This window comes from Dasypus novemcinctus, chromosome 21, assembly GCF_030445035.2.
Source record: "Dasypus novemcinctus isolate mDasNov1 chromosome 21, mDasNov1.1.hap2, whole genome shotgun sequence".
Classification (NCBI taxonomy): domain Eukaryota; kingdom Metazoa; phylum Chordata; class Mammalia; order Cingulata; family Dasypodidae; genus Dasypus; species Dasypus novemcinctus.
In genome coordinates, this window is record NC_080693.1 from 59,796,409 (window position 1) to 59,817,033 (window position 20,625).

The 20,625-nt window shown below is 35.9% G+C and overlaps 1 protein-coding gene across 5 annotated transcripts; it reads right to left on the reverse strand.

Annotated features, from left to right (window-relative positions):
• Positions 1–315: 315 nt before the first annotated feature.
• SMARCE1 (SWI/SNF related BAF chromatin remodeling complex subunit E1) lies at positions 316–20,625 on the reverse strand. 5 transcript variants are annotated; one of them, XM_071210654.1, is made up of 12 exons: positions 20,547–20,625; positions 18,647–18,698; positions 18,427–18,470; positions 17,312–17,361; positions 15,330–15,434; positions 10,049–10,129; positions 8,906–9,037; positions 8,438–8,609; positions 3,833–4,005; positions 3,168–3,269; positions 2,265–2,475; positions 316–584 (listed from the first exon to the last, which is right to left on the reverse strand). In XM_071210654.1, coding segments are annotated over exons 3-12 (1,233 nt in total). In that variant the 5' UTR covers positions 18,428–18,470; positions 18,647–18,698; positions 20,547–20,625; the 3' UTR covers positions 316–378. The 5 variants fall into 5 exon arrangements, with proteins under 5 accessions (XP_071066755.1, XP_004450162.1, XP_058140213.1 ...); XM_004450105.4 differs by lacking the exon at positions 17,312–17,361; XM_058284230.1 differs by lacking the exon at positions 17,312–17,361 and having other exon boundaries at positions 15,267–15,434.

The window sequence follows — 20,625 nt, forward strand, 5'->3', positions numbered from 1 at the left end:
CAGATGCTGTTGACGGGCACTGGAAAGGATTAAAGCTATGGCTTTGGTAAGCACCCAAGTGAGCTGTAGGAAGGCAATGTAAGTAGATTCTGCAGCATCAAAGGATAATTCTCTGAAAGAGGTGGGCATTTTCTCAATTAATCTAAATTTTAGCAGTTGAGGGCTAAAAATAAGATCCAAAGAAAAGAGCCCTTGTCACAACTGCTAAGGAAAGGTGATTGTGCCGTTAGGCCCATGATGCTGTATGGTCCGAAAGCCTTTGGTAGTGTGATATGGATAAGAAAAAAGTTAATACACAAACCACATAACACCATCAAAACTCCAAAAAACATTATTTCATTTAAAAAAGTATTTAGAACACATAAAACAAGGCAACATCTATTCTTTTTTCTCATCTTCTGGTATGGGATCTGTTGGTGGCTCCTCCACTGTTGCACTGTTGCTCTCTGAACCAGTGTTGCTATCACTGGTCCCTTCCTCGGCCATACTGTCAACCCCCTCCTGCCCACTCTCTTTATCCTCAGTAGATGTGCCTTCTTCACCATTCTGCTGGCTTTCTGTGGTTTCTTCAAGGTGTGTCTCCTCTGTAATGATATATTTGTCACTGTCAGTTCCAAGACAAAAATTTACTCTTCTAATTATGCAGATCCAGAGCTGTGCTGTTCAATATTACAGTTGCTATCTGCACACAGCTACTGAGCACCTGAATTGTGGCTAGTGTGACTGAGGAACTTTTAAGTATGTGCGGAACAATTTGGGGTATGCAAATCTACTTGTTAACTATAAATTTTATGAAGTCTAAATACAGACCAAGTATGCCTTCCAAATTGAGATGTGCTGTAAGTATAAAATATACACCAGATTTTGAAGATTTAGTATGAAAAAAGGAATGTAAAATATCTCATTAATAATTTTAAAAATGTTAATTACATGCGAAGACAGTATTTTGGATATAATGAGTTAAATAAAATATATTATTAAAATTAACTTCACTATTTCATTTTCCTTTTTCAAAATGTGGCTACTTGAAAATTTAAATTACACTTCTTACACTTTATTTGTACTAGATAGAGCTGTTCTAGAGTTCTTTGGATTAAACGAGTATAAAAGCAGGTGTGGAAGTAACATAAGGTTGATACTTTTAGATAGTTAAAAGCCAAACTGGGCTGTTTATTCTAAGAAATTAAGAGCATGAGGTTCTTTCTCAAACAATTTTCCAGTATGACCACTGTTCTTTCCATGTCTAGCAATTATGGTCCTGGGAGGCTTTGTGTTTTCCATGACTGCTTTTACCTTCGTTGTGTTTTCACAGTCATAATAGTGCCTGAAGTGAAGGTGACTTCAAAATTTCAAGAATATCAATTTAATCAGTACTTGATGTATGTTTTATATGTTTGTTTTTTTTTTCCCTGCCCTTTAAGGATGCTTTGGATCAGGAAAATTAGTACACCTGGAATTAAAAATTTTTCTAGCACAGGGATTGGCAAAGGTTTTCCTCTAAAGGGCTAAATTGTAAATATTTTAGGCTTTATGGATCATATGGTCTCTTTTGCAACCATTCAATATATTGTTGTAGTCCCAAAGCAGCCAGAGATAATGTGTAAACAAATGGCTGTGTTCTAATAAACTTTATTTACAAAAACAAGAGGCAGGAAGGATTTGATCTGTAGATTTTACTGCACTGAACCCTGTCCTCGGACACCAAAGATGATCTATCGTGAGCCCAATGACCACATTTTGTTTAAATAATAGCAATATATAAATTAAAATACTGAGTCAATACCATCAAACCCAGTACTAAATGCTTTATGTACATTTCTCACTTACCCTTTGGAATTGACTCTTGGCAGATACTAAATACTTACAAATGAAGAAACGGAGACTAAATAACACCCAAAATAGTACTAGCAAGGGGTGAAGCAGATTAGACCCGATCCTGTCTGACTCTAGAGGCAGGGCCCTTAACCATTACACCATAATTAAATTCTCAAGCCAGAAAATGACATGAATCACACTGAGTAACAAGACACAAAATAGGAAGACTAAAAACAACACGCCACTGCTGTTTTGTACTGATAACTAACATTTTAAGGCAATCTACTATACAGAGATTAAGATTTGGAAAGAATTTATAGTCATATAGAGAATTACCCAAGAGGCAAGATTAATAGTGATCTCCAAAAAACACTTAGAAAGAAAAAAAAAATTAAAGACATCTGTAAAAAACCTAGACATTCTCTTTGGTGTCAACTGAGATAGCTTACCTGTCTCCATTGGAATACTCTCATCTTCCTTCTTTTCTTCGAGTTTATTAGCTGCTTGCTCTTCCTCAGGAATAATACTGCTCTGACTGCGTTCAGCTTGTTCTACTGCCTCTTTCTCCCTTTCCTCCTGCCTTTTTCGTGCCTGTTCCTCTGCCTGTGCAATTTCAGCTGCAATTTTCTCCATATCCACTTCTACCTTTAAACCGCACAACTAGAAGTCAGAAAAATAAAACCCTCTTAATAATGTTCTGTTCTTATAATCTATGAACCAGAAAATTGTGTCAAAAACTGAGTTTTCTTGCATACAAATTATATACATAGATACAGGAGAAAAAAACAAACTTGGGGAAAAAAAAAAAAGAAAACAAACTTGGTTCTAGGTCTTCTCTGAATCTCCTGTGCCTATATAAATCTCAGTGTGAAAGAAAAGGAAAGTTCTTAATGGCCCCAGCAGCCATATGACATCAAATATTACAGAGAAGTTTGGTGATGCAATATTGAAAATACTGGATAATACACAAGGTTTGAATTTTATATGTCAGGCTACTAAACACTAGGTTTAATTGTTTTTATACAAAATGCAAACTAAAACTACTTCATGAAGACATCTGATGACTAAATCCCAATAAAATAAAAACAATTCATGATTTTGTAGGAGTTTAAATTAAAACAGGAGAGGGCCCTAGAGTTTTTAGGCCTAGTATATTATATGCTAGTTCAGATCTATTGCAATTTTGCCAGAAAAAAAATGGGAATACTTCTACAAAGCAAAGATCTGAACAGGCTGTAGCAAATGTTACTCTGTTTTAAAGTAACATTCAATCACAATGCTATTTTTTAAAAAAGAACAAGAATAATAAAGTAACATAGTAAAAAAAGCACACAACACATTAAAGTTGATACCCTTTTAAGTTCATTGTTAAATGAATCTGTGCTTTCCAGGAATTTCCTCTTCTTTTCCTGGTGTCGCTCCTCTATTTGAAGAAGTTCAGCTTCTAGTTTTCGCTGTAAAACATAAAATATATGAACAGGATTTATAATCATGGAATTACTTTCTCTAAAGCAAATGCCAAAGACAGAAAAGTATGTCATTTTTTGATAGTCCATACTTTCATTTGTGGCAAATACATGTTTAAGTTTTTAATTTAAATAATTTATTACACAATGTGTTCAGCTAAGATTTTAAAAATAGAAAATGGAGGATAAAGAAATGAGTATATAATGATTAATAAGTATATGTTATAGAGTACTGTTTCAAGCGTGAGCAATTTATGGGAAGAAAACATTAGTAAAGCAGTAAAGACTGATAAGATGCCTCAGCTCTTAGGTTAAGATATGCTTCTTAACTGATATAATTTCCATCATAAGCCTCTACATTACAATGTTAATGACAAACTTATTAAGTCCTTGGGAAAGGCCCACTCCCTTAAAACTCTTCCCTGAATCAGAACAGAGTAGACCGAACACAGAAATATTTAACATGCACATGCATGTATGGTACAGAATCAGGTCACCTGGGATCTGTGGCACAGTCCCTTTTTATTTTTACAGATGTTTTGTAACTTTACCTGATGAACCATTAAGGACTGGACCTGTCTTTTGAGGACCTGCATTCTAGCTGTTGTGACAACTGACCGAACGTCTGGCACCACACTCTCACTAAGGATTTCACTGATGAGGCGGTGGTTTCTCTGGAAACGGGCGGTGGCTGTATGCTTCATTGAAAAGCCATCATCATAATCTGCAATAAACAAAATGATTTGGAAATTAGGTCATCAGTAACCATAAACAAGAGAAGGTAATAATGTTAACAATTAATTACCAAGGTGCTGGCCTAAAAAGTGGGCCTGACAGGTACCATAGGAGCACTGGAGCAGTTGGTTGATAAAAAACATAGAAAGGCCACCTGATAAAACCATACACAGGACATAATGTGTTCACTGGTCAAAGTGCAGGTTTTTCTCATGATATCTTTAAGTGATGATGTGTGCCTGAGAAAGATTTGGGTGAAACACAAATGAGTTATAACTATGGGTCTTCTGGCCTGGGAATCAAAGTGAAGCCTGCATGTGATAGCAGTAAGTGAAATTCTGTTGAATGTTTCAGCCTCTTGGTAGTAATTTAAAGCATTTAACAACCTATGAATAAATATGAACTGAGTGGTGCCTTGTCACTGAGCACTTCAATATTAAAATAATGAAAATGAACATTTGTAAAACTGACTTATCACTGCAGAGGGATATTATCTCTAGCAATATTCAGTCTCCCAAACCATTTTCTGAGATTAAAAAAATTATTAAGGGCTAAAGTAGTATTATAGGGAAAAAATATTTGAGTCCAAATTTCCTTTCAATTTTTGTCGACTCATAGTACACAGTTGTCAGGGTGTAATGGTATTATGTTGTTTTCCTCCACGAAAGTTCATACACCTATCATATGGATCTGTATGAAGAACTATACAACTATCCTTAAGCTCAGCCTTTGCTTTATCATCTTCACAATTTATGACATACCTGCTAACGGCCTGTATTATCATTGACTTAATATTTTCCTTTAAATTGACTCATTTAAAAAAAAAAAAAGCTTCTTCTTAAGCAATACACATTAAAACAGAAGTTCCTCTAAGTACCACCTAATTATCTTAGTGTCCCCCAGAGGTGGGGGGCCCCACTTTAGGAAACCTTGATACAGTAGCCTGCACTGTGCTGCTATGTCATAGTTTAGTACCTCATGTACTATTTGGTATTTAAGCAGTTCCTAAATCTCTCATTATCATAAACACCAGAGCCTGTTGAAAAAATTACTTTTTGTTTCCTTTTGGGTAATTTCTTTAGGATATAATATTTCTAAAATGAAAATTACTGAGAAAGAGATAAAGGTTTTTTCTAAAAAAAGGAGACCTTTTTACTTTTTAAGGGTTTTTCACATTCATATTTGAGGTTATATATGGTACATTTGTGCTACCTCCATTGCTCTAAAGTATTTTTTTGTTGTTATTCTCTTTTATGACAAAGAATATTGATTTGTTATTTCTTCTTTCATTTCTGTGGCTCTAATGTTAACCATGGGTAGGGAAAGTCCTTTGCACTCCAGTTGTTTCAATATTTTTTCCTCTCTTCTTTAGTTATTATTTACTAATAACTTTAAGTATTATTCACCAGCTGTTCACTTTATCTTAATGAATATTCCAAAGTATCATTAAAAGAAAGCATTCACATCCCAGGATCCTCAGGATGAAGAAACAAAATATGGATTAGAGTGGACTTACTGGTATTCTACTGTAAGATTATTGTTGACTCTAGCAATGGAGATTATATCATTGATGTGGAAATAGTGGCCAAGGGAGCTGCTGAATGCAGGGAGAAAAGGTGTGATATGGGCGCATTTTTGGGACTTGGAGTTGTCCTGAACGATATTGTTGGGACAGATGCAGGACATTATATATCCTGCCATAACCCACTGAATGGACTGGGAAAGAAAGTAAACTACAATGTAAACTATAATCCATACTGTGTAGCAGTGCTCCAAAATGTATTCCTCAAATGCAATGAATGTACCACACTAAGAAGTTGTTGATGTGGGAAAAGTGTGGGGTGTGGGGAGTGGGGTATATGTGAACCTCCTATAATTTTTAATGTAACATTTTGTGTGATCTGTCTTTTAAAAATAAATAAAAAATATATTAAAAAAAAGAAAGCCTTTACTGTCTTGTGTGTGGATAACTGATATGCCTTGTAGATCTTCTAACAGTCTTTTTCTGTTAAAGAGGTTAGCAGCTATTGTATACTGGTAGAGATGCCACCTTTTCTTGGTTTTATGTATATTTCCACCTGCCAAATCTTCCTCTTTCCAATCAATTCTGAGGGATGAAGTCCAAGGTCTAAAGTCATTTCACCCTGGCATCTTAATTATTACCTGTTCTTTAGTACTAGTAGCTTTAAAAATCTACTTTAAACACATAATAGCAAGAAGTTTGAGAGACAGAGAAAAAGGATATTCTTTTGAAGACTTCCTGAGTGAATTTCTTCACCCCTTCTCAATGTTCAAACTGTTATCTTTCACTTAATATAAATTTTTAACTATTTTTCACTGTCGCCTCTATGTTGCTGGCTTTGTGACCTCTTGTACTGACCTCCATCCTCCCAACTGTTTAAAGACCATATCTTGGGAAGCGGATTTGGCTCAACTGATAAGAGCGTTTGCCTACCACATGGAGGTCCAGGGTTCAAACCCAGGGCCTCCTGACCCGTGTGGTGAGCTGGCCCACACCCAGTGCTGATGTGCACGAGTAGTGCTGTGCCATGCAGGGGTGTCCCCCATGTAGGGAAGCCCAAAGCACAAGGAGTGTGCCCCGTAAGGAAAGCTGCCCCGCATGAAAAAAGTGCAGCCTGCCCAGGAGTGGTGCCACACACACGGAGAGCTGGTGCAGCAAGATGACGCAACAAAAAGATAGATTCCTGATGCTGCTGACAAGAATACAAGTGGACACAGAAGAACACACAGGAAATGGACAGAGAGGAGACAACTGAGAGGGGTGAGGAAGGGGAGAGAAATAAATAAAAAATGTTAAAAAAAAAAAAAAGACCATATCTTCTTCTATGTTTTAGTTCTGTGTGTATATGTATATATATATATATATATATTTTAAAGATTTATTTATTGATTTCTCTCCCCTTTCCCCCCACCCTGGTCGTCTGTTCTCTGTATCTATTTGCTGCATCTTTGTCTGCTTCTGTTGTTGTCAGTAGCATGGGAATCTGTATTTCTTTTTGTTGCGTCATCTTGTGGTGTCAGCTCTCCGTGTGTGCGGCGCCATTCCTGGGCAGGCTGCACTTTCTTTTGCGCTGGGTGGCTCTCCTTATGGGGTGCACTCCTTGCGTGTGGGGCTCCCCTACGCGGGGACACCCCTGCAAGGCACGGCACTCCTTGCGCACATCAGCACTGTGCATGGGCCAGCTCCACATGGGTCAAGGAGGCCCGGGGTTTGAACCTCGGACCTCCCATGTGGTAGACAGATGCCCTAACCACTGGGCCAATTCCACCGCCTGTATATATTTTTGCATTCATCATCCCATTTGGGTAATTAGCGGTAATTTAGATTTGCTTTTGCTTTAGCACTGTTGATTTTAATATTGTTTTTGTCCCATATTCTATTCTCTATACTTACTATATTTTATTTTCTGTATTTATGAGAATATATGTCAATATCCCAGCCCATTCTTCCTAAATCAATTTCGTTATTCCCACCTTTTAAAAGTATATCAGTTTATTCATGTTTTTAGGTGATATTACTACTTCCTCTCCTCTCTCAACCCTACTATCTTTTAAGTTCTTACAAGCTGCTTTGTTACTGCTACTTTAATAAGGGATCTTAAATTATTTTCTTAATGTTTTTGCTGCTTTTCTACATCACAGAAGCACACAGAGGAAATATTAATGTTTGTACAGCATGCTAGATTTATGGATGAATGTCCTCATAGCTGGAGACAGCTGGTCCTGGGGCTCCTTGCAGTTCCATACCCTGCCAGCCTCTGGAGGACCAAGGGAGCAATCTGCACACCTGCAAACTATGTACAGAATATCCATTAAGAAGCTCTGCTGTTTATAGGGGTATTTTCTTTGTTTAAGAAATATGTATATATGTTTGTTGTGTGCATAAAATTTGTATGTGTGTGCCCTTACGAGGGATTATCATGAGCTATATTTATAAATTCTAGTTGGATTTCTGAATTAACTGGAATGGAAATTTCATAATGCTTCTACCCACTCATTAACTTTCTCCCTTAAGAGATTTTAATTCAGCAAATTTAGTGAACCAACAAGAAAATATGATATAACCTGAAGGCATTTAACTTTTTATAAGCAGTTAAGGCAAAATCCCAACTATGACTCAAAAATCTTTCAGGTGTTCTGAATACAAAGATCTTGAAAAACAATAAATGCGATTTGGTGTTTCCTGCACTAAAAAGTTATCTTTTTTTCTTGTGGGGAATCTATGTACAAATATCATTGAAAATACTTAATCATGATTTGAAATGGCATTTACATTATGTTTTTTCTGATTTGGAAGTTAAGACAGGAAATGAAAATTTATATTTAACCTAAGAGGTTTCTCATGTTTTAACCTTCAGAGAATGTACAAACAAACTGCTCCCCTCCCCTTTTCTTTTTACCATCTGGATCTTCAGCAGGCTGAATGCTCATGTAAGGTTCTCCTTTCTCCATGCGAGACTGTCTCTGTCGACTTTCTTCCTCTAAAGCAGCTTCTGCACGACTTTTTGCATTTATATAAGCAAGGTATGCAGGGGAATTATGATAGGCCTTCATAGATTCATTGTATTCTATCTGAAATTAAAATGTTTTTGGTTTTATAATTAATATTTTGCAAGTTGTACTGTATATACCCGTATTATTTCATTTGAATTCTAACAGATATTAAAATAAGTAGGGTACTGTGATAATTACCTCCTTTTTACAGATAAGAAATCTGAGGTCTAGAGATATTAAGTGACTTGACCAAGGCATACAGTGCCTCAATCCAGTGTTGGCTTTCTGATCAAATCTTACATTTCTTTTATAAAAATATGCAAATGTTTATGTACTTTACATTGTATCCATCTCACTGTAGTCCCTCATCCTACCTTTTCTGCTTCGTATTCGTTTAAATATTCTTGTTTCTCTTCATCAGTGAGATCTCGCCACATGCCACCAATAATCTTGCCAATCTCCCACAACTTTAGGTCAGGGTTAGAAGCCTTTACTTGATCCCAGACCTTAAAAAGGAAACAGGTGAAATTTCAATATCACTGATGGCTCAAAACACAGACCATTTATTTATTTATTGATTGACTGATTGTCTTAAAAAAAAAAAAGATAAATAGATCACACAAAAAAACACAGACCTTTAAAAATATTTTTTATTACGGAAATTTTCAAATAGAATAGTATAATGAATCTGCATTTACCTATCACCCTGCTTCAACAATTTCAACACTTGGATAATTTTGTTTCATCTATATCCCTGGTAGATTATTTTAAAGCAGATCTCAGATACCATGTCATTTCATTCATAAGTACTTCAACTTAATAGGCCAAGAATATTACCAATCACTGTAGACACTGAAGGTGAGTTTACTCAAAAAAATATAGTCTATGTCTTTCTAAAAGTTCATATGAATTTAGAAGTGATTAATCTGAATTATACAATACATTGTATCATCAAATATATACTATGATAAAAAAATTTAAAATTTTCTAAATAATGGTTAAATAATTGAAAAGCTGTTGTCTTTAATACAAATATTAGCTATACCTTTTAAGAGTAATCAACATTTAAAAAAGGAAAATTCAAGAAAATAGAAAGAAAATAAAAAATTACCATAATATCATTACTCAGAGACAATCATTGTCTTCCAGACTCCCCCCCCCCCGCAAACTAACATGTGATTGCTATTATTTTTATAAAAATAAGATATCAATGTATGTAGCCTTGTATCCCTTTTTTACACAGCATTTTCCCCATGTCACTAAATATTCTTCAAAAGACTACTCTAATGGCTACGTAGCCTGTCTTAAGGATTTTGACAGTTTATTTGATCATTTTCCTCTTGCTGGAATTTTGTTCTGAAAATTTGAAATCAGAACTAATCTCTTTAAAAATTGCAACTCTTTATCCTTTACCCCCTAAATATGCACTGAAATGCTGGCTAAGCCAATCTAAAATTTGATGTAAAAAAGAAGCAAAGACAACATTTCTAACTCCTTGCCAGCTCCTGGGTGCCTACCTTTCTGCTGTACCTCATGTAGGGCATCAGCGGCTTATCTGGTGGCTTTGGGGGTTTTGGAATCGTAATACCAGAGGATGCCTACAAAAGAGTTAAACACATTCATTATTCAATTGCAAGGAGTTCACCAGCAAACTGAAAAGAGAGTCCCTTAAAAAATTTTAATGCGTCTTTCTTCTACTCGTCCATGGGTACAAGATTCTTTTATTATCTCCACTGAAAATGGCTATCACTGAAAATTCAGAAATGTTCACATCAAAAGAAAAAAAAGACTGTAAGCACATAATTCAAAGAATGTTTTACATAGCAGTTTACTGCCACTGCTTTGACAACCTGGCTGTAGGACAATAAAACATTATATAATAATCCATACATTAAATATATATGGTTATATATCAAACAGCTCACATTTAGGACATTTCCTGGCACACTTTAATTTTATTTAATATACCACTAAACATACAGTCAACACTTGATTATCCGCACCAGAATCTGAGCCTCTTCAGCACTTACCACACTCACTGTCTACAGAGGACTTTGTATGTTTTTACTATTCTAGGAATGCACCCCCACATAAACAACCACAACACAAAAAATAACTCCCTGGTTCAAAAATGAAAACAACAAAAACAAAACTTTCTAATCCCCTTTATTATGACTAAATAACTACAGATTTTATTTCTCTTAGGTTCTATATCATATCTTGTGGTTTTCTTATAAGGGGATTAAGAAGTGCGATCTAAAGGTCATGGCCTTTCTTTGTCCTTAGTTCTAAGCACAGTGTAGGAGTGAACAAGTTTCCCAGGAATAGAGAAGTGGCATATATGTGGCCTGATGAAGTTAATTTTGAAGGATTGTATGGAGGATTAAGATGCTCCATCCCATAAAATTTTTCTTTTTATTTTCTGAAGAAAACATAAGAGAAAGTAAAGATGAGATGTACAAGAAAAGGAAGACAGAAGAAAAGGCAGGGGAGGTGAAACAAAAATATTTTTAAAAATCATAAAGAAAAAAGTGGGTGAGAACAAAAAAAAAGTAGGAAAAGAGAAAGATAAGAAATTGGTTCTTTCTATGAGCTAATATCTAGGCAAGAGATATCAGATATATTCTGGTAGATACCCCAGATAACACCAATCCAGAGGGTCTATTTCTGAACCTCTTAGTCTCATTTGAACATACACGACTGCATTTGATCAAGGACCCAGAACAAGAAATATCATAGCTGAATCATACTTATTTTCCCCAAATTTCCAGAGGGCTCCTGATAGTGACTGTCTCTGCCGGGCTGGCAGAGGGGCTGGCTTTATTTATCTAAAGACAGGGATTGGTCAAATTCTCATGAGAAAACTGAAGTGGTACTTTGTTCCCTTGCCCTTCTGTTGCAGCTGTGGCAAAATCCTAAGGACACTCCTCCATTCTGGGCTGAGACCCTAATCATAACTTTATTTTCCAACCAAGGGCTCAAGGATTAATCTGTGTGCACCCCTTTCTACTGTGGTACAGCAATGCATCTTTCCCTGCTAGGGTCTCCCATCTTCCCTATATACAGTACAAAACTCTGCTGCTTCATACAAGAAGTTATTAGAAAGCATTTAACCTCTGAAGCAATATTTTATCTTTCTATTCCTTCTATGCATCTTTACATCTCATCCTGGTGCCACTGCAGACAAATCCTGCTTTTTAGCTGCATGGGAGATGGAAACGGTGGTGTTATAACCAGCCAATAAAGGGAACTCTCTATTAGCATTCATAGGAATTCTTTTAAGGGAATGGGGAATTCGTACAAGGCAAACCTTATGTAATGAACCAGAGAAAAGAAAGAAGACAAAAGTCAACGATTCATGGGAAGCGGGTTTGCTCAACTGACAGAACGTCTGCCTACCATATGGGAGGTCCAGGGTTCAAACCCAGGGCCTCCTGACCCGTGTGGTGAGCTGCCTCATGTGCAGTGCTGATGTGCGCAAGGAGTACCGTGCCACGTAGGGGAGCTCCATGTGCAAGGAATGCACTCTGCAAGGAGATCCGCCCTGTATGAAAAAAGCGCAGCCTGCCCAGGAGTGGGGCCGCACACATGGAGAGCTGACAGATGCAGCAAGATGATGCAACAAAAAGAGATTCCTAGTGCCACTGACAAGAATACAAGTGGACAGAGAACACACAGTGAATGGACACAGAGAGCAGACAACGAGGGTGGGGGTGGGGTGGGGTGAGGGAATGGGGGGGGGGAGGGAAGGGAAGAGAAATAAATAAAAAATAAATCTTTAAAAAAAAAAAGTCAGTGATTCATATCCAACACGAACCTTCAGCATCCATGAAGTAGGTTACAAATAAATTTGTAATTGTGTCAATACTTGATGGTGGTAAACCATTCTTAAAAAGTAAAGAGAATTCTAAAATGCCTATGCTTTCAAGCTTTAAGTGATAACTAAAATATTTTAAAAACAAAATACAGTAATATTTGTTCTATTTTTCAAAGAACTGCATTTTGTAACTAATAGCTTTGCTTATTCCTTCTCCTTGCTCCCAGAGTAAGGTATACAAATCATCTGCATTTTGAAGCCATGTTTTCTTTAATTTACAAACAATACAAACAATCCAAAACACCCAGAACAATAACAAGTTAAATTCCAGCGGTTTTCAGTAAACTAAAGTCTTATACATTACTTTAAAAACAAAAACAAAAACAAAAACCCACAACAAACTGAATACACTTTAACCTTTTCTTGATAAGCAAGAGTCAATTAGAAACATCCAATATTTTAGGTGCTGTATGTAATCTTCTGGAATGAGTTATGAAAACTTTTGTCCTCTTTACAAGAGCATAACCACTTTTAGTCCAGTGATTATGCTTTCCTGTCCTAGTAGGTTCTTTCCTTGTTGGTGTTAATGATTCTTATTGTTATTAGGAAACCTGCCCCTAACAGCAATTCTCCCTTTTATCAATTTTCTGCTTCCCATTCGTAGTAAGTTAGAGGAAAAAAGTAATTATGCTTCTCAAAACTGTGCTTACATAAAAGTAAGGTCCTAGGGGTATAAAGTCCATGATTTTGCGAAATCTATCTTGGCTAGTCAGAGTTTTTTGTTGTTTTCTCAATTCTTGGTTGTTTGTCTGGTAGGGTCTTTATTTAAGGGTTTTATTTTGAGATGAAATTTTCACTAAAATAAAGTGTTTTTTAACATCTTGTCTCAATCTCTTTTCACACCTTGTACTTAAGAAAATGTTAATTACCTTGATAAAGAATTAATTAAGCATGAATTTCATCTCACAGCTACCATAACAACTCTAAAAGGTTTCAAAATGCTATATATAGAGTGTTTATTGTATGAAAACCATCCAAGTGTACTGGAGTCACCAAGGAAATTCCATATTTTGTGAAGCCTACAGAAAACTACTCGATAGGGCCTCGCAGAATCATCCTTTCAAATCACTGACTAAGACAATACTAAATAAGAGAAAAAAATAAAAATAATACTAACACATATTTGGGGTCATCTTAAAGTAAAACACTTTTATACAGGTCAAAATCTGATATAAAAACTGAATCCTAACATGACTAAAATTAGATTGCTAAAACTTTCCACATTTTTTTGGTCCTTGATGTTTTAAGTCTAAACAACAGTTTGATCGTACTTCAGTCTGAGAAGGAAATAATATAAAGAACAAGACTGTAAGGAATCAGAACAACAATTTTCCATGCCCAACAGCCTTCCTATATTAGTCTATTCTGAAGCTAGAGCCCATTCCAAGTGCTCTCACTTTCTGGGAATTCACTTTCTGAATGATCTCCATTTATTAACAAAATTCCCACAGATATGTCCAAGTTAAGAACATGATACTTACACAAAGCCAAAACCAAAACCAAATTATTCTCATTTTAACAGATACTACCATTTCTATTCCATTGACATAGATAATCAAGAGCTGACTGTATACAGCTATTAAATTTGATCATTCTCTTCTTTACTGTCCATGAATAATTTTCTGCATTAACATGAATGATCCAAAATAGATTCTGCTCCTTGTTTAAATTAAAATGTTCTTTTTTATTTAATAACTTGGCCACCCATTACACTTGAGAAATAATATATTTAGGCCAGGAAAAAACATGTACCAATGCACACAAAAAAGTATTCATTATGAAATGCATACATATACACATTGTCATAATTCTTTAGATACACCATGAAATATGCATGGCACATATGAAGTACAAATTATGCAGAAACAATGAAAAATTTACACAAACAAAACCTCTCAAGTTAAGCAATATGCTTACTAAGACGGACACACAGTTTGATAGTTACAAGTTTTCTGCTCTAGCCTGACTACAGGGTGAGAGGGCTTTTTTAAATTAATTGAAGGCACTTATTATCAAGAATTCAGCAAATAGAAACCTGGTACTAAGAAGTTACAGGCATTCTATAATAGGTTGCATAAATTCCCACCAATACCATACACGTATGTATGTAGGTATTTGGCTTCTGGATTTATTATTTAGTTTTGATAAATCATTTTTAGTTATAATCAAGGCTCTCTTGGGGTCTTTTGTTTCTTTAGTACTTAAACTTCCCTGAATGGAGATGAAAATGATTCTAAAAAAAATGTTTGATAGTGCATCATTCAATTTTGTTATGTTAGGATAATTATTTAAATGAAACACCTTAAGTATCAAGACATCGTGTCCCTTTATCCTACATATCAGAAATACACTTCTACTTGACTTGTATGTACTTAGTTGGTACTTCATTTTGCAATTCTTTGAAGTGACATAAAAGTCTTTTTAACAGGAGAGAAATGAATCTCAGTTACAAGGTCAACTATTAAATCCAAAAGACAAATAATTATGTACAGTAGTTCAAACAGAAGCTTCTGGTAGGCCAGTCAAAAACTCTCCAGCCCTGAAAAAGCCAGGTCTGTAAGCCAGCCTTTATTAAGGAACTGAGTTCTTTAGCCTAATGTTAGTTACTTTGGATAAATGAAAATGCTCTTCATCTCAAAAGAAATTCTAGCTTTATCTATATATAGTATAAGCAGTAAGTGCACAAGGCTTTATCTCTACTGACCACCAAACAGAATGGATTTTTCTTTATTTCAATGTACACATCCAAATCTTTTTTTTTTTTCAGTGTAAGATATACACAACCAATGTTTAAAATAGTAAAACAGCTGTTTAAATTTGTTTTTAATGGCTGTGCTTATGATTCAAAAGGACCTAACTCTGAAGCCATTTCTGATCAATTCCAGTTGTTTGCCGGATGCTGTAATAGTTGATTCTCCTACCGTGACCCGGCTGTTGGTGCCCGGGTTCCCTCCCAGCCTGTAGTTGTTGTAGGCGAGATGACTGTATGGATTGTATCCCACAAACCCTGGTGTGCTGGGCATTTGCTGATGGAAACAAATGAGACAAAAACACGAATGAGAAATGAGCTCAAACGAGGAAAACACAGAAATGAAAAATGATCTGCATATGGCATGCAAAAGCAACCCAAACTTAAACAAGCAATGATGTGTTGTAATTGTACTTTTTCTTTCATTGAGAAAATTATACTTTTTTACACTGAGAAACCTGTCTGCAAGTGTTTTTTTTTCTTTTTGCAGGGGTGAAGGACATTTGCATGAGTGTGAATGTGTGTGCTTGTTTTTTGAGATAAGCAATATACTAAAATGACTCAAACATTCAGGATTACTTTATGGTCAACAATATGAAAAAACAACTCAACAATATATGATACTTGAGATGGGAAGGCTTGAAGTATGATAACCTAGAAGTCTGTATACGCTACATGGAAAACAAAACAATTTATTTGACAGTTATATGGATGTCATCAATGTATTCATCTATTTAAAACAAATGAAAATAAGAAATGGATCTGTTTTCAAGACAATTATAAATTATTTTACATAATGTGAGAAGTGAGAAGAGATTTAAATCAAGAAGCCAGGAGTTGTCAATAGAAAAGAATATATGTCAGATTCAATGGATGTCACATACATAATTTCAAAACAACGACTTGTAAGAAGAAATGCATGGATTTCATTCTGGGATACTGTCTGATCTTTTTAACCCATTCTTTTATAGGCTTTTGACTTCCACTTCTTCCTTGATCCATCTTCCACACGTCAATCATGAACATTTTCTGCATTTTGTCATAATGTGAACTACTTTTCTAAATGACAGGCTTAAATTTTCTTTATCTATCTTGTTTCCTGATAGTGCTAGCAAAACACAAAACTGCTCATTGCAGGAAGAGCATTCTTGTTTTTTTTTGAGTAATGTGTTGATGCGAGCACAAATGGGCTCTTATACTGCAGTATCCTCATGGTTAATACAATGACATCTATGTTCATGAGAATCAAGACATAATGCTTAAAAAGAATGTAGCAGAGAGCCAAAAGTAGGATATTTCACCTAACTAAACGCAATCAAAATAAGGAACAGTAATTTCATTTTAACATGCAATTAACAATATCAGTCCTGAATTATATAATGTGAGATATACGTAACAATACATCCCAACTAAGCTGTAGCTTTACAAAATAAACACAATTTTCTAAAACATGCTATTACACATAAGCTTGGTGTCCAAAAGAAAGGCATTCAAGTAGATATTATAACAATTGATACTCTTTAGGAGAAAAGGGAACTGAACAAATTCTAGTCTATATAGTTACAGAAGACGCAAATTAAGTATTTAAGTAGGCAAAATACAGATGAAGTATCAAAGGCACAAACAAAGTGTATATTACTTGAAGTGGTACGTCTGGGTGGTGGTGGTGAAGGTGGTATTGGCGGAGGTGGTGGAGGTGGTAGTGATGGTGATGGAAATAATGGAAAAAAGGGAAAGAGAATAATTCATTTAATATCCATTCTGTTGGATGTCCTAATCCCTAGTCTTCTGTATTTTGTGTGTCAATGTAAAATTATAATGGTTGAGAAATGTGACTTAAGACAGGCCAAAAATACCTTTCTATATTTGATAAGTCATAAAGGGACAGTTTTTGAGCTATTCTAATCTCAAAAAATCAAGTTTGTCCTCAAGATATCATACACTGTCAAGAGGCAAAATTTACATTAAAATGACACTTTCAAAGGTAGCATAAACAATTAGAATAACTGTTCAACATTATTAGGCAATAATGTAAGAAAAATAAGTAAGGGAACTAAAAAAAATTGAAACTAAACCATTACAATTATACCATTTCCAAAACTGAAGTACATGGTTAGCACTTTGAGGTCGGGAATCTCAACTGTTCAACTCTACCTGTATAGCCACTAGCAGAGTGCCATGGAGGTGGTCATGAGAAATGGTCACTGATTTAAGAAAGAAAACAAACCAAATACCAGATTTTAAGATCAGAAGTAACTTTAGAGACTGTATATTATATAAACTGAACTGAAAACGTGATACAGTATCTCTTTTTAAAAGCATCTTACTGAGGGAAAACAAATTGTTGATAAACGTAACTAAAACATCTGAGGGCTAGTAAATAAAAGTAGTTATTTAGTGGAAAAACAAAATTACACAAGAGCCTACATAGTAATGAAAAGTAAACTAGCCTGAAATTTAGGTAATAAGGGGTATGGAAGGAGGGCTAACAGCTGTTAAAGAACTGGTTTTGTAGGATATGGTCAATGTAACAGTGCTTTGTTTTTGTTTATTTAAAAAAACAAAAAACAAAAAAAATTAAGGAATTCATTTCAGCAAGGCTTGAACAGTTACTATTATATCTGTATTGTGGATTGGACAATTATTTTACATGCTGACCAAGCTGGGCCAGAGCTTGCTGGGAGAAAAACTAGTTCACAACTATTATTTAGATACTTTGAAACCTATCAGTACCCAAACCAATAAAATATTATTTATAAAGTAGAATAAAATTCAATAGCAGGATCTGACCCACAGATAATAAAATCCTTACTTGAACAGCTTGAAAATAAAGATTTACTAAAGGCTTTATTGATTTAATATGAAAATTATATATAGATAAAAAAGGAGAAAAATGTAACCAGTTGAAGGTTAGGTTTAGAAAAACAAAAAGCCAGAATGAGCATTCACTCAATATCAACTTTAAAAACTCTTAATAATGAAGATTAATAAGAAAGAAGTGTTAAACTTGTCACTTATTTCCCATTAAAAAAAAACAACAAAAACAAACTGAGTATAGGAGATCAGAATTTCAGCAGTATGTTTCTTTAAATGTTTGGATTGGTTCAAGGTAAGATGCAGAGTTATTTTATTTAGTAGGAAGTGCTGTTTTTTAGTTGAATTTTTCATACTGTTGCTGTGATGATTGAGTGACTGTCACTGGAAGACATCTGGGTTTTTGTATCAAGGCCAGACTTGGCTATTACATTAACAAGAAAATTAAAACTTACTGTTGCAGGAGCTGGGGTGGGAGGTGGGGCATAAGATGGTCTTTCTGTTTGAAAGAAAATAAATAACTTCTTGTAAACAACTGAGATATAATACTATGCAACAAAACTACCAATGGTCCTGTTTTGAAGGGAAAAAAAATGAGAGTATTTTGGAATTCCCACTTGCTAGGGCATTAGTCTCTTATTAACATAGATTGATAAATATAAAAATGAAACTTACTTGACATTTTGGAAGATTAAGTTCTCAGTTCCTTAAGAATGAATATGAGACACTAAAATAAAAAAAAAGAAAAAAAGAAAAAAAAACAATCAAAACTCAGCAAGCATAAAGGAATGTTTTCCTAAAGAATAGGGTTGTTTAATTGGTATTTCTGAGTAAAAATTACTTTAAATTTATCGTCTAGTAATCAAGCCTTTTGCACATTTGACTAGTTCTTGTACACCATTTGGTTGATCAGAATTGTGACTAAAATAAATTATTGGGGACATTAAGAGTAATAGTAGACATATACTTTCAAGTTCTTATGCTACAGAGCCAGCTTTTATATGGAAAACATTTGCTGCTGCCATGTAAACATTTAAGCAGACTGATAAAAAGATAATGACAATAGAATGCGATGTATTATCAGGGCCTACTAGATACTGACAGTTCCCTGATCAGCCGGCTATACATGTGCTTTTAAAATAACTTCTATTAAAATAGTGCAGCATTTTATTCCTGGAGGCAGTGCAGAAGGTAACTGGTACAAAAATGAGGCTTAACATTCTCTTATAGTGGTAAATAGCTTCAGAACTGGGAGTTAATTTTGAGTCTACCTGAAAAACTCTTCACAACCTTCACAACCCATTTCAAAATTTATGTACTCATTGAGGTTTTCTTGATGAAAGACCTGGGCTGAATTAATTGCTCCCTTATCTGTATTCAACTTACAAAGATCTATCGATTGTTTGTTTATTATATCATATTTTTACCTGTCAATATGGATAGATTGTGTGCTGCTTGGGAACAGGGACCATCTAATTCATGTTACATGCCTAGTACTTGGCTTGATTCTTAAAAAATTTGGTCCTAGTATTACCAGCTCACATGACCATGCTCACATGAGCTTGTTCCTTACATCAACATACATCACAAATTGTGTAGTACAGAGACAAAAATTCATTTTTAGAAAAAAAAGGCATAGCAAATTCTATGACCACTTGGTATTTTCATCCAACATGTGAAACAAACATGATGATTGGTCTTATTTTTCATTTTAGGGGAATTTCCTGGAGTATAAGAAATAAGAGGCCTGGTGTAGACAGAAACACACATTGAATGGCCCAACCTGGTTCCCTTCCTTCTCCTCTTAAAAAAAGGCTGAACTTGCTGACTCGGGTGCAAACTTCCTTCCTGCTCTCATTCAGGGAGCTGTCAACACCCAGGAGGCCTTGTGAGAAGCCCTGAGAATAACTGCCACAAGCTCCCTGTATACAGTGTTTTTGGAATGGACGTCTTATATGGGGGCAGGCTTATTACCTATACTACCTCCTTCAACAGTCACAGCTATTCTGCAAGCTATGTACTGCTATGTCTATTTTACAGATGAAAAAAGGCTCGGCGAGTTTAGGTAACTTCTCTAAAGCTACCAAGCCAGGAAGGGTGAGTTGGTTTCAAACCAGGCCAAACTGTTTCCCAGCTTTCGCACTTCACTCCAAGTCACACCACGGTGAGTCCTGTCGCGCCCGAACCAAGCGGGGCCGCCTTCCTGGGGCTGAGGAACAAGGGCTTGACTTGCCCCCGAGGTCGTTCCCTTTCCGTCTGCCGGGAAGGATGCACTTTACCAGCTACTTAATTAAAGGCGGGGAAACAGCGGGGTGGGGCGGGTACGCATAGATGCTTGGATCAAGTTTGGGGAGTCAGTGGAAGGGGCAAATTTTATCGCCGAGGAGAAGCCCCGAACGGAACTCGCATCCTTGCTCCGGTAGGCCTTAAGGAGCCGACAATTGGCCCAGAGCGCCGGCCCCGCAGCCAAGCCTGAAAACCCAGCAACTCTCGAGAACTCAGAGTGGCAGCCAGGCGGAGAGACCGCGACTAAGTCACCCTCCCGACCCGGTCAGGCCCAGTTGGAAACACTCACCCGCAGGCAGAAAAAGCGCCCGCAGCTCCGGCGACGCTTCCCTTTGTCCCACGCATGCCCCGCCCCTCGCGTCCCGCGC